This window comes from Quercus robur, chromosome 10, assembly GCF_932294415.1.
Source record: "Quercus robur chromosome 10, dhQueRobu3.1, whole genome shotgun sequence".
NCBI lineage: Eukaryota > Viridiplantae > Streptophyta > Magnoliopsida > Fagales > Fagaceae > Quercus > Quercus robur.
The window spans coordinates 19,948,023-19,961,627 of NC_065543.1; the positions used below are offsets into that span (position 1 = coordinate 19,948,023).

Below are 13,605 nucleotides of genomic sequence, written 5' to 3' on the forward strand. Positions count from 1 at the left end.
AAAGAACTTTTAGACATGATTATTAGGATTCTAAAAAATTTCTAATGCATTTCATATGCAATTTAGTTTGTTCTTTTACATTTTGTAACTGCAAATTTCCAAAACTATTTATATCATATTATATATTTATTTAATCATTTTTTTTTCAAAATTCATTATAAAGTTTGTTTAGTGATTTTGCAGTGGTAGTTGTTCTTTTGGTTTCTTGAACTCCGTGCTAGGTTGTTATTAGAATTTTAGAATTGCACAATTATTACTTATCAAAAAAAGAAAAAGAACTACACAATTATTGGAAATTTGGGGCTGTGACATGCACTGTGATAATCTCTTGAGACTCTATCTCCAATTTTTATTTCTTGATTTAAGCAACCACTTCAAGATATTTGCCACTGGGTCTATTAACAACTGGGATGCATAAGTGTTTTCTGGATTGAAGTGTGCCTGTATGTAGTAATTTATAGTAATTTTGGTGATCTGAAACCAAAACTGAAACTGCTCAGTCCATCTTCCATTGAATATGTTATGGGAGAAAAGCATCATAGTTTTAACTATTATGATTTTAATGATTTGTGATTGTTGTTGTTGAACTAGAATTAATAGTAATTTGTTGTTGAAGAAATTAGGCTATACATTGAGATCATTGCCAATTTATCTTCAATATGTGCTTATATTACTCTTGATTCTCTAAACTTTGTGCAGTATGGCTGCTGTTCCTGCTCAAATCCCTGATGAGTTCAGTCCTGGTCCCATTAAGCATTCGGTGTTAAGGTTTCTAAAAGATCATCGATCGTGTGCTGTTTGGGAAGGCAAGGTAAAATTAAACTGACCACCTGCTGAATATTCTCTTCTTATCCTTTTACATTATGTTGATTTTTTTTTCTTTCATTTCTAAAATTCTAAGTTTGTCAATAGTATTACTAGCTTTGAATGCATAGTCATGCCCATTAGTTAAGTTAAGTTAGACTGACAGACTGTTGCACACCCTTATATAAAGGTTACACCCTAATGGCATATTGCATCTCATCACCATGGTTCTATCATGTGCAGGATCCAGGGGCACTGAAATGCCGTGGTCGTAATTTCGAGTTGCGAAAACGACACCCGATAGTGGTGGATGATCGCGTCCTCGACATTGTCAAGAGAGTTGGATTAGAGGGGCTGTATAGAACCCCAAGTAGAGAGATTGATCATAACTTGATAACGACCTTTGTTGAGCGATGGCGGCTTGAAACCTACACCTTCCACCTACCACATGGTGAGACAACGATCACATTACAAGATGTGGAGGTTCTTTTGGGGATTCCAATCGATGGTGAGGCAATTGTTGGAAAAATTGACTTGACATGGGCTGCTGAATGTCAGAGTCTGCTTGGAATTGCTGCTAATGCTGTGGTGCTTAAAGGACAAAGGATCCTAATTAACAAGCTACTAGAAAAAATTGACCAAGGGTTGCCCGATGGTGCAGCAGAGGTGGTTGTGCATCAATATGCACGGTGTTATATTCTAACATTGCTGGCAGACACAATTTTCGCCGACAAGTCTGGCGATAGGGTGCATACGATGTGATTGCAGATGTTGAGGAACCTTCGCAATCCACCTTAGTACAGTTGGGAGAGCGCTTGCCTTGCATGGTTGTACAGAGAGTTATGTAGGGCAACCGACAGAGGTGCCAGTCAGATTGGTGGGGCTTTGCTATTGGTTCAGTATTGGTCATGGTTCAGATTCCCTTTTTTGTGCCCAAGGAAGGACCTCCCACCAGATGATGCATATGGCCCACCATTTGCACCTTCTCCACTGTCCATTAAGTAAGTCTCTTCCTTGACCGATTGTCTCTATTGGAAATAGATTCATAATTTTAAACGACATGACACATTGTTAGACATAGAGAATAAATTTTAACCTTAATATTCCTCAAATTTTAAAAATTAATAGGATTTTTATTTATTTTTATATATCTTTTTACAATCACTGAGGTCATATGTTATGATTGATGTATAATACAAGTGTTATTAATTTCTAACTCCACCACTAATCATATGTTTAGATAATCATTTATTGGTATAAACTTAGTTGTATGTAACGTTAAATTTACGATTGCCCATCATTTATTGTTGTTGATTACTTCAAATTCTCAATTCCAAGTATTGACTCCCTCTTTCTTAATTGTAGGACTGTGTGGGTCGTGAGCACGAAAAATAACCCCCAAGAAATCTGTTTGGTCTGATATCGTCAGCTTTTAGATTCTATGCATCCCAAGCAGGTACTCAACTTGTGTTTCTTCTATTGTTTATGACTATTGTATTTATAACTGTAAAATAGCTCATAGTCGAAAATAATGGAATATTGCATAATGTGCTGCCCTTTTATTTGGCTACTTCAGGTGGTGTGGCAACCATATGAAGCTAAATTAGCCCACCTGCCTGCGTTCTGTGTTGCAAGAAGGGACGTATGGACAGCGAGGGTGCCGCTTGTATGTTTCTAGCTAGTAGAGAAACATACACTGGACCGTGTTCTTCGTCAGTTTGGGATGGTACAAGAAATCCCCCCATATGTTGATACTGATGACGTCCTTCATAACATAGACCTGAGGGGGAAGATTGCGGTGAACTAGAGGGACAAACACTATGGCCATATCCAAGTGTGGAATAGTCGAGCATGATCTCTATGCCATGGAGTACGACTAGAGGGTGCTATGTCGCCTGCTCATCCATACTTTGATTAGTATGATAGGGTGACTTGGAGGTTCGTCGACCACATTTCCGCGTCACTTCTTATTATGGTAATTGCTTCGACCTTTCTTTTCAAATTTTGTTGCGTATCACCATTTTAGTGTTAGATGTACTAATTGTATTTATTTACTTGTAGGTTGCCAGTCACAAGCAGTTGTTGATGCGTCATGCAGTAGGTAGTCCTGAGTACAAGCAGATTATAGCTATACTTAAGGTAGTGGAACGCCTTTGCCGTATAACTACCCAACTTCCCTTGGAAGAAACCGATGGGGCATATCAAGAAGCGCTAGAAGATATTGGACGACCAAGCACGAGCTCAACTCGTGCCAGCCATAGCCATGGTCAGCGTGCTACACCCCATCAGGTTGTCAGTAGGCCGGGTCCCCCTCCACCCCCACATGCACCAGAGTTCCCTCCACCCCCACATGCATCTCCTGCCCCAGAGATCCCTCCACGTACTGCTCATGCAGTTCCTGACCTAGAGATCCCTCTACCCACTGCTCATGCATCTTTTCACCCCGAGATCCCTTCACACACCCCACATACATTTTTTGACCCCGCTCATCTTTCATTTACTCCGCCATCCTTTAATCTTGGCTATGATTTCAGTCAGACCCCTCCTGTCATGCACACTCAATCCCCCTCATACAGCATTGGTCATATAGACCATGTATCACCCCATAGTCAGTCTATGTCATTCATGCCCACTCCTGGACTGCATACAGATCCCATGACTACGTGCCGCACTCACATTTCATCTGCTACACCATCCTCCCCCGCAGTTGTAGGATCTTCAGTTGTTGGGAGTCAAGCAAAACAGCAAGATGTGCATATTGAGAATGAGCAGGTAGTTGGGTTACAGTCACCCCCACAAGGTCGACCTAAACATACAACAAAAGCATCTCCTTGTGGGACAGGTGGTCACAAAGCAGGACACAAGGCTGGCCCCACAGTATGACAAGTCATTTAATGCATGGAGCATATTGAGTAACTGCTGTTATGGTTGGTATTAGAATTCATGTAATCCATTGTTTGGTTGTAACTCCATCTTTGCAGCAACGCGAGGAGCCTCACCAAGAAGATGCAGTACCCCCTCCCCCACATACCAGACACTATACGAGACAGCATAAACGTAAAATGCATTAGGATCAGCACCCCATCTAAATGTAGGTACTAGTAATGTTTTGTCGTTATTGCTTCATATCTGTTGATAATTTATGAGGTAGCTTTTATAGGAATACATAAATAAATATTTATCTTTGTGACTTGTGATATTCACATTACCTGGACTTATTTGATTTATCTGTTGACTTAACTTTATTATTATTATTATTATTATCATCGTTATTCTTCTTTTTTTTTTTTTTTTTTTTTTAAGATTTACGATTAACCTGTTGGTTAATATGATTATTATTTTTGTTAGCATGCTGCGTTCCCTGATCTTGATCCATCCACTTCATTCTTTGCTGTTTACAATGACCATGGAAGTAAGAATTGGCAAGTTCAAGTACTTGAATCTATGATAGATGGCTGATTCTACTAATGTAATAGGGACTTGTATGTTTGGCATCATAGTCAATTTATCTTTGTGTTACTTTCCAGTTATTAGTTATGCTGTTATTAGGAATAGTATAATTTGATTAATTAATCCAGAAGTGGTTGATTACATTACAATTTGAATGGGATTTCATCAGATCTGATCTGCCTTTCTTCAATTTCCTTTTTGGAATTCTAAATTGTATTTTTTTAATTGGAGGATTGACTAAACTTTTGTTGTATGCATTAATCATGCAGATTGGTTGCTATGATGCAAATTTATGTATTTATAAAATTATAATATAATTTCAAACATAATATATTTGGTTTTTTGGTGCTATTCTCAACTGGTTGCTACTGGTTTCATTATGTGTGGTTAGTTATGGTTTGTTGTTTCTAGTTTCAATCTCAAATCTTAGAACTGTGAAAATTTGAGCTCTGTTTTTTCTCTTTTTATTAACTTTAATTTAGCTTCAAATATATGTGCATGCTTTTGCTTTTCCAGTGAAGGGCAAGAAATTGTTTATTTAGCAGTTCATTTGTATGTAACATTTCTTGCAGTATCCATCTTTAGGCTTTGTCCATTATAAGTATTGATGATGCCGAAAAAATCACCAATAGGTCGCACAGTACTCGCACACTCAAAGTAGACTTGCACAACAAAATAATAGAAGACCTCACAGAGAGCACCGGTGTGGTGCCGGCCAAATACCCTCCGAAGGTCAAGTTAGAATTATTCTCACAACTGTAGAGTGCTAAAGAGGGTAAATTACGCGTACCTTGATTTGTGAGGATATTGGGGCTTTTATAGTAGTAGAAGGTTGGCCTTTCTTCCTTGACGTAGAAGTTTTTTCCTTATAGGACTCTACTTGAGTAATCCCAAACGTGATGGGCAAAATATTTCCTTGTAGAGTGGGTCTTTCATTAAGCGCGTATCTTCTAGAATTATCCTTGCACCAGGATTCTGATTTCCTTTAGGATTCTCTCGGATTTCAAACGTGTGTAACAAGTATTTTAAGTCAGGCTCGGCCCTGGGCTCTCTCCCATTGCCGGCCCATGGGCTAGGATCCGTCAAGCCCAATGTAGCGAAGGTTCGTCATGCTATTTTTTTACCCCTTCAAGTATATTTTTTGAAGCTGTTTGAGAGCTCATATCTGGGTCAGCAAAGCTAAGGAACTAACACTGCTAGTTTGTCTGTATGTAATTTATATAATCATTTTGAGTCTATAGGTGAAAATGAAAAGATGTATGGTGTTTAGAATAGAGTCTCATCCTAGTGTCCAGGGCAACAGGGCTTGATTCTACCAAATGGCATGGATTTTAGGTCTTCTCAAGGTTCAACACGTAATAAATATAATTCTTATATCTAGAAGAATTATATGGAAATAATTATATTAATTTATTACATGGAAATAATTTTCCTAAAATCCTAGATTTAAATTTCTATTCACAAGTTACCTTTGCTAGTGTTATGTTAATGCAAATTCTTTATGTTATCTTGTAGGTACTAGTAATGATACCCCAAATATTTTTGGATGTCTTAAGGCATTCTTGAGTCCAGAAGCAGTATGCTTAATGATAATTGATGAATGTCATTGTGCTACTGGTAACCATCCATATACAAAAATAATAAAGGTGAATATCTATTATTTTCCATTTTCGTTGTTGTACACCATCTTAAGCTGATTTTTCATTCTTATTTTTGTTGTGTACTGCTATGTCATTGGCTAAGATAGGTTGGTCCAGTTTTTTAATTTTTTTATTTGCCATTATTTGTGTACTTTGTACTGTACATGTCTTAGAAACTTGTAGATTTTATGACCAAGCACAGTTTCCCAGTTTTAGTGATTTAGTCTTTAAAGCTTTAAATTGGCTACCAGTAGTCAAGTATTGATAAGAGAGGATCATGCATTTCTTTAATAGTACCTATCTATCTCTCTTGAGTCAAGGAGGAAGGGTAAGGTTTGAGGCTGTAGTTTGGATTAGAAGCTTAAATTAGATTGAATGCTGGTTGAAGGAGGGGTTTATTTTTGATGATCTTGCTCGGATTGGGATTTAGTCTATGGTTGTCATCCTGGAACCAATGGTTAGAAGGGCCTACTATGTATCAAATCTGTCATCCACTACAGGGATGGGCTATGCCCTTGCGTATTATGGAATGTGCAAGGTACTCAATTTAGTTTACTAAACACATTTATAGTGTATGATACTATGATTGTATCCTATATGTTCAAGGTCATCTTGAATTTGGATGTTCTTTGCTGTATTGAATGGACCTTGTATTAATGATATAGCAACAGTTGTGATTTGCTAGGAAGTATTGTAAATACTTCAGGAACTTTTCATTTTTATTTTTTGTTTAGGAATATAAAATCTTACTACCTGACATTTTTTATTTTTCATATTTTATCTTTTAGAACGTTCTGATATTGCAGCCTATAAGTTCTAGCTCAAATGGCACATCTTTCCCTTGAAATACCTGGGTAGAGGGTAGGTTGTGCGTTCAAGACCCACCGAGTGCATGTGTTATTAAAAAAAAGAGATAAAAGATTGGCATTGCGATACTTATAACCTTCATTCTTTAGTGCCATTCTTAACGCTATTTCTGACCTTTGTATTTGCTGATCCATGGAGTTTAACCGCAGGTTAACTCTTTTTTATGAATCAGATTCTTGAAGCACCAAATGAGGAAGAAGTTCCACTACTTCTGGAGATATATGGGTGATTTGTCTCTATTTCAATTTTCTTTTAATCCCTAATAACAGCTTCTTCGGCCTATTCTATTTGCTTGGAATCATATATTTGGTATATTGAAAAAAGAAGATGATCAGTGCATATTTCTGCCTAATATTATTTGATTTCCATTAAACTTCCTTGTGGTATGTTTCATACAGGCTCTGTCTTAGCGGAGGAAAGGAAGTTCATAATGCTATAATTAGCAGTGTATGTGATTTGGCAAAAGCATTCTCAGGATACCAAGATGAAGTACTGGTAATGACATGATATGCATGCTTATTGCATTAATGTGCACGTGTTTAATATAAGCATTATGCCCTTGAGTATCATGAGGAATGGACACATGAACTTGTTATCACAATTTGATTAGAGACTTTCTGTTGCTGAGAATTTTAAATCTTGAAAACTATAGATTCTTGGGTGTTTAAACTCACAAGAATTAGAATTTCCAAAAGTTGTCATTTCTGTTTGGATATACTTAGAATTTGATTTTAACCATATTTTAGACAAACATTTTTAAAAACATTACAATTATACAAACTATATATATAAATTTAATCTATTTAAAATTGTCTTATACAAACTAATTTAGGAAGAAAATAATTAATAATTTGAACATTATGGATAAATTATAAATGAAAAAAATACTCTTGAACATTGATAAACATCTTATTTGGATGAAAAATAATTATTTTATTTTCTAAAATTAACTCTATGTAGTAAGTTTTTTTTTTTTTTTTTTTTTTAAAACAATCAAAATTTGAATTTTAGTGTAATGTAGGCAATTCTCAAAAATACAAGATATACGAGAATTGGCATTTCTTACTGATAAGATAGGATTCTTAATTCCTGTGCTTCATGGGAATTGAGATGTTCATGGGAATTACAATTTGTAACTATTTTATTAAATAAACAACCAAATTTCATGAATTAACAAGAATTAAAATCCCATCATGAATTCCTACACAAAGAACACACCATTATAGAAGTTCTTTGCTAGGAGTTTCGAAAAAGCTTTATAAATTTATCATCATTGCTGATAGACACACACTGCTTCTTATTGGCTGACATTCAATTTTTCTCTCTTTATGTAAAAAGATTATTTTACTTTGGATCCTAATCTGCCCATTGATCTATTTGATTTATTAGTACTAGTCATTTACTTATTTGACAGTAATACTAAAATATTGCCGCACTTTCCTAGTAAGCAATATGGTGCACTTCACATAAAAGCATTGCTGTTGTTTACATTTTACAAAGATGTTACAGCTGGATTTGTTAGAGTTTATGTGATCCAGCTGCTCTCTCCTTTTATCTCTTCCTTTGATTTCCTCTTTTCAGGCAAAGCGAGAAGAATTGCTCCAATATGCTCAAGGTGCAGTTTCAGGATTGAAAATAAATGCTGATCATGAAAGGTGGTCAAGGATTTTTATTTTTTATAGTTGAAATTTGAGGGTTACAATTAGTCTGCTGGTTGTTTTTATATGCAATTGTAGATATTATGGATCAAAATAACTGCTGCATGCTTCAGTTCTGATAATCAGCAGTTGTCACTGAACTTTGTTGTCTCATGTGTGGTTAAATAACATATGTTTTATAGCTACATGTTTAAACCTTGATGAGAGGGAACTTTGATTTTATATGCAATAGTAAATTTTTTTATCAAAGTGACTGTTGCTTGATTGACCTTTTATGGGCTAGTACTTGGCTCTGTTACAATTAGTCACAGATATTGTGTACTAAATCTACTGTGTATGTTGTGTGTGGAGGGTTTGCTTTATTTTGTTTGCCTCCAGAATACCTTTCAGCACTCTTACCTGGTAAAGCAAGGTTTTGAGGAAACCTTGTAAATTAGTTGATTTCTTGGCCAATGGATATTCCATATCCTATAAGTTTGCGGTATATGATTAGACTATCAAGTCATCATCTGCATGCTTTACCTATTGGATTCGAATCTAGCTTGATGGTTCCAAATCATAGTTGCTTCTGTGTTATTTATTATTGCACAATTGGTAAGGTTGAAATTTTAATTCTTTTTGTCCACTGTTTTGTGTGTCTTGTTTTCTGCTCTCAGAATAGATGCTGAAGTTAGCAGTCTAAAGGAAAAACTTGATATAATGAAGGAATCCCATCATTCTTTAATTAAAAGAAGTGCAAAATCACATGAAGAAATGACTTTTTCAACTGTAGAGGTGAGATTGACCTTCTCACTCACTCACACACGCACAAACACACACATGTCAAAACACCAATGATTGGATACTAATAACATTAAACAAATTTGGCGTGAACTTTCCATTGCTTGGCAATTCTTTTATATGTATATATTTAGAAGTTCATTGTTCAACATCAGGTTAAAATTTGTACTTTAATAATTTTTCTTATGTGCACATAGTTATTTTAATTTCAACGTTTTGACATTTGTACTCCCATTATAGTGTGACCTCAATTTCTGTAGTGTTCCTATATCATTTTTGAAATTTATAAATACATAAAGGTTAAAAATAAAAAATAAAAAATAAATCTCATACAAGACCTATGTATTCTCTTGGTGTCTTAAGTTAAAGGAACTTGTCAGAAAAAAAGAGTTAAAGCCAACTTTTTGGTGCATGCTCTCTGGGGGTGAAGGTAGGGAGTGTTCTTAAGACAGTATTGTCAGCTGTTGTGTTCATCTCATTTATGTGTTATCCTTGGGGTTAATACATATATGTGAGCTTTTACCTTAAAAGAAAAAGAGTAAGTTATTTTTTTATTTTATTTTTACCATCTTTTCTCTGATGTGGGTTTTCTGGGGGGATATGAAGAGGAACTCAGTGTAATTTTGAAAATGTGGAAGTTTTGGAAGTGCAATTAAAATTTTATTTTCTTTGTTTACTCTGCGGATGGTTATTTGTCCTAGGTCTAGTGACAATGATACTATTTCAGAGTTTGCTAATTTGCTTTATTTAAATGAAGGCAAGATTACAGTTCAAATGAAGGAAGTATGACGGTTTATTTAATTTTTTTCCTAATGATGAATCATTTAGAGTCTTTTTCTCATGTAGAGTCTTTAATTCAGGTTTGGAATTGGTTCCAAAATAGGCGATATGTTATAAGGGAAAACTAAGTAAAGCTCCTGGAAGCTAAATGTGTCTCCTATGCCTTGGGATGATTCAACTCCAGTGAGAAATGTGCCTAAGTCAATTTCTGCCCCTATACCTGCTCCTTCAGGTAGGATGCATCCCGCTCTATGTTCAAAATTTAAAAGTTTGTCCAGAATTTTGGGCTTGGCTTGCATGCTTTTTGTGATACTTGTTTGACATTGAGCTTGGGGCAGTTTGAAGTTGCTCCCTACTCAAATTTTTTTGTTACAACTACCATATGTGACTGTATTGTTTAAAATGCTTTACATGTTTAAATGCTAGTTTGGTGATTCTGGTGTGCCAGTAGTCACTGTATAGCTCAATCTAAGAAATATTGGCTTCCATGTTATTTATGTGTTTTAACTTCTGTGTGTGTGTGTGTGTGACTGGTAAGCATTGCCCCTCCTATCCTAATTTCGATTCTGCAAGTTCTTTATAAGGGAAATCACATGCTGTCATTGATATATATAAAGTTCTTTAGAAAAGTAGTGCTTCCATTCTTCATAAGGGAAATCACATGCTGTCATTGATATCAGCTTCATGAAGCAGAGATCACTAGTTCAAATATTCCCTTTTCTGTTGTATTACCACTTGGCCACACCCCTTTTCTTGCCCTTGGGTCAAATACTCACTTATAAAAAAATTTCATTGATCTCAGCCCATTGATTTGGATTTAAATTTGGGTGAAGTTTTGAGGTTTAACCTTGGCCCTAGTATACCTAGTTTAGAACCTTTACTGAACTAAATCAAGTTCCATTTATCACGCTGCTCTTGATATACTGCAATTCTTACTCTTCTGTAATCTGTCTGGTAATTAGAGACTGGCAACATTCAGTTTGCTGGATGGTTCAACTTTCCAAGGCTAGGTCCTTATTAAGAATTATCTATAATCTAGCTTTTTCTGCTGCTTTCTATGCTATTTGGAGCAAGGGATTTGATACTGTACCGTACCGGCTGGTTTGGCTGGTATTTTCCATTCCAGCGAGTAAACAGGTACCGAATCACCTCTAAAATGTACCACTCTAAATACCGCTTGATACTGGACTGTATTGGACTCGCTGGAGGATACCACCATCATCACCGGAAGCACTCACGTTGCCAGCGGCCTGTCACTCTTCTTTTTCTCTTGCTCTTTCTCTCTTCTCAATCTGTCCATCACACTGTAGTCCAAGAGCCAAAATGACCCACTTTTTCTCATTTTTCCCCCTCACACTTCCTCTTTTTGTATTTTTTTTGTTTTTTTTTTTTGTGCGCTGATACAGTCCCCAACCAAACCCTTTTTTTTTTTTTTTTTTTTTTTTTCTTGACAGGTTGAAATTTTTGAGCCAAAAATAAATAGCTTTGAAATTTTTAAACTCCAATGCAAGCTGAAAGACATCTATTTTCCATACATTCAGGTTCGTTTGCCTTGAATAAAATGCTTAATGGTTATTGCTAACTTTTAGTTTCATTGGTGAACAGAAGTAGAGATATTTGTTACACTTTGCAATGCAAAAACCTTAGGAATACCCATAGCCTTGAGGTGATCCCAAGTAATTTTCATAAGGATGTTGTGCTTGTTTCTGCCATGCTGAGATGTGCTTCATTGTGACAGCTTTGACAATGCTAATTTCCATGTGATCCTTTTTGCTTATTTCTTTGAGTTGCACCTAATTTGAATAATGGCTGAGTTGGAGTCACATGTTGCTGTTTTAATAGTACTCTGCATCAAGGCACTGATGCTAATTATTTCTTTTTTTTAGGGTCTTCAACAAATTTTACATTTGAGGCAATACAATGGGCGTGTTTCTTTTGTGCCTGCACCTAGCTTTGAAACCTATGGAGAGCCAACTAGTTACCCCAACAAATCTACTGGCAAGCCTAATAGCTGTAGTACAAGTGAAGAGGAGTCTATTAAGGTTCGGCATCATGGTTACCAGGGACTTAATATTGACTTGGAGAATGCATATGGTGCTAAAGAAGGCCCACTATGAAGTTATAATGAATGACAAGATCCTTTCTCTTATCGAAGAGGCAGAGACACATTACCAGGAGTTTTAGAAATACCGTTTGGTACGTTTGATCAAACGTACCAAACGGTATTTCTAAAACTCCTGGTAATCAAACGTACCAAACGGTATTTCTAAAACTCCTAGTAATGTGCCTCTGCCTCTTCGATAAGAGAAAGGATCTTGTCATTCATTATAACTTCATAGTGGGCCTTCTTTAGCATAAGTATAAGTTAAAATATAAACAGTTGCAGAAACAACATTATATGAATGTGATTAAGTTTTTGACCACAATGAGCACAAGTGTGCACCGAATGTGAGGTTGAGGGAGGAGGACGAGGAGCTCCTTGAAATGAATTATGTTGAGGCTGGTTCGGAGGGATATTAAGGGTAGTGATCTTGATACTAGGAGGAGAATTGTGTGTGAGCTTCTTAAAGGGATTGTGACCAATTATAAGCGACAGGTCACCGAGATAGTTTCTGCACAGATTCAGCATTTGTTAACTTCGTTTGCTGCAAACCCAGTTACAAATTGGAAGGATAAGGACTGTGCCATATACTTAGTTGTCTCCCTTGCTACTAAGAAGGCTGGGGGTAGTTTGGTCTCGACAGATCTTGTTGATGTTCAGAGTTTTTTTGCTTCAGTTATTGTGCCGGAGTTGAAGGGTCAGGATGTGAATGGGTTTCCGATGCTTAAGGCAGGTGCACTGAAATTCTTTACAATGTTCAGGAATCATTTATCAAAGGATGTTATATTTCAGATTTTCCAAGATTTGGTTCGGTTCCTTGTTGCGGAATCAAATTTAGTTCATTCTTATGCTGCAAGTTGAATTGAGAAACTGCTGCTAGTCAAGGATGAGGGGGGAAGATCTAGGTATACTGCAAATGACGTTGCTCCATTTTTTGTTGAGCTGATGACCAACCTATTTAATGCCTTCAAATTTCCAGAGTCCGAGGAGAATCAATATATAATGAAGTGTATCGTGCGGGTTCTTGGGCTAGCAGAAATACACCTATTGTGATGCGTGTTATTCTTGCATCAATCCGTGGGACTGTGATGGAGCTTGGAAAACACCTATTGTGACTTCTGGGCTAGTGATGCAACTCTTGGCTGGGTCCAAGTTCATTGAAGTGGACAACAGTTTCTGTGAGGAAGAGTCAGGGTTTTGAATAAGGTGGTTTAAGTATGGAAGAGTCAGGGTTCTTTTGAGTCCCTTTGTACTAGTCTATTTATGCAATAGCTGGACTTGCCTGTATTAATATTTAGTATTTATTTCTGGACAGATACCTCTGAATCTACTGAAAGACTGCAACGTTCTGCAGAATATCTCCCTGCATGGCAATCCTATTTCTACGGATCAATTTCAGCAGGTATGTCATAGTCCCCGCATGTAGTGTTATGAATTTATTTATTTTATATTTCAGCAAAAACCCAATATGTATTTTCAACCCAACTGAACCCTAAACGCTTTTAGATGGAAGGATTTCAAGATT

At 36.3% G+C, this 13,605-nt stretch overlaps 1 protein-coding gene across 1 annotated transcript; it reads left to right on the top strand.

Annotated features, from left to right (window-relative positions):
- The first annotated feature begins 6,904 nt into the window (after positions 1–6,904).
- LOC126703940 (uncharacterized) lies at positions 6,905–12,096 on the top strand. Its single transcript, XM_050402993.1, has 5 exons — positions 6,905–6,986; positions 7,160–7,256; positions 8,343–8,416; positions 9,076–9,193; positions 11,866–12,096. Exons 1-5 carry the CDS (start codon positions 6,925–6,927, stop codon positions 12,094–12,096), a joined length of 582 nt encoding a protein of 193 aa, XP_050258950.1. The 5' UTR covers positions 6,905–6,924.
- Positions 12,097–13,605: the final 1,509 nt, after the last annotated feature.

Coding starts and splice junctions, on each gene's coding strand:
- LOC126703940 (XM_050402993.1), top strand. CDS start 6,925: ATGAATCAGATTCTTGAAGCACCAAATGAGGAAGAAGTTCCACTACTT. Junction 6,987..7,159: donor CTACTTCTGGAGATATATGG/GTGATTTGTCTC, acceptor TGTTTCATACAG/GCTCTGTCTTAGCGGAGGAA. Junction 7,257..8,342: donor GATACCAAGATGAAGTACTG/GTAATGACATGA, acceptor TCCTCTTTTCAG/GCAAAGCGAGAAGAATTGCT.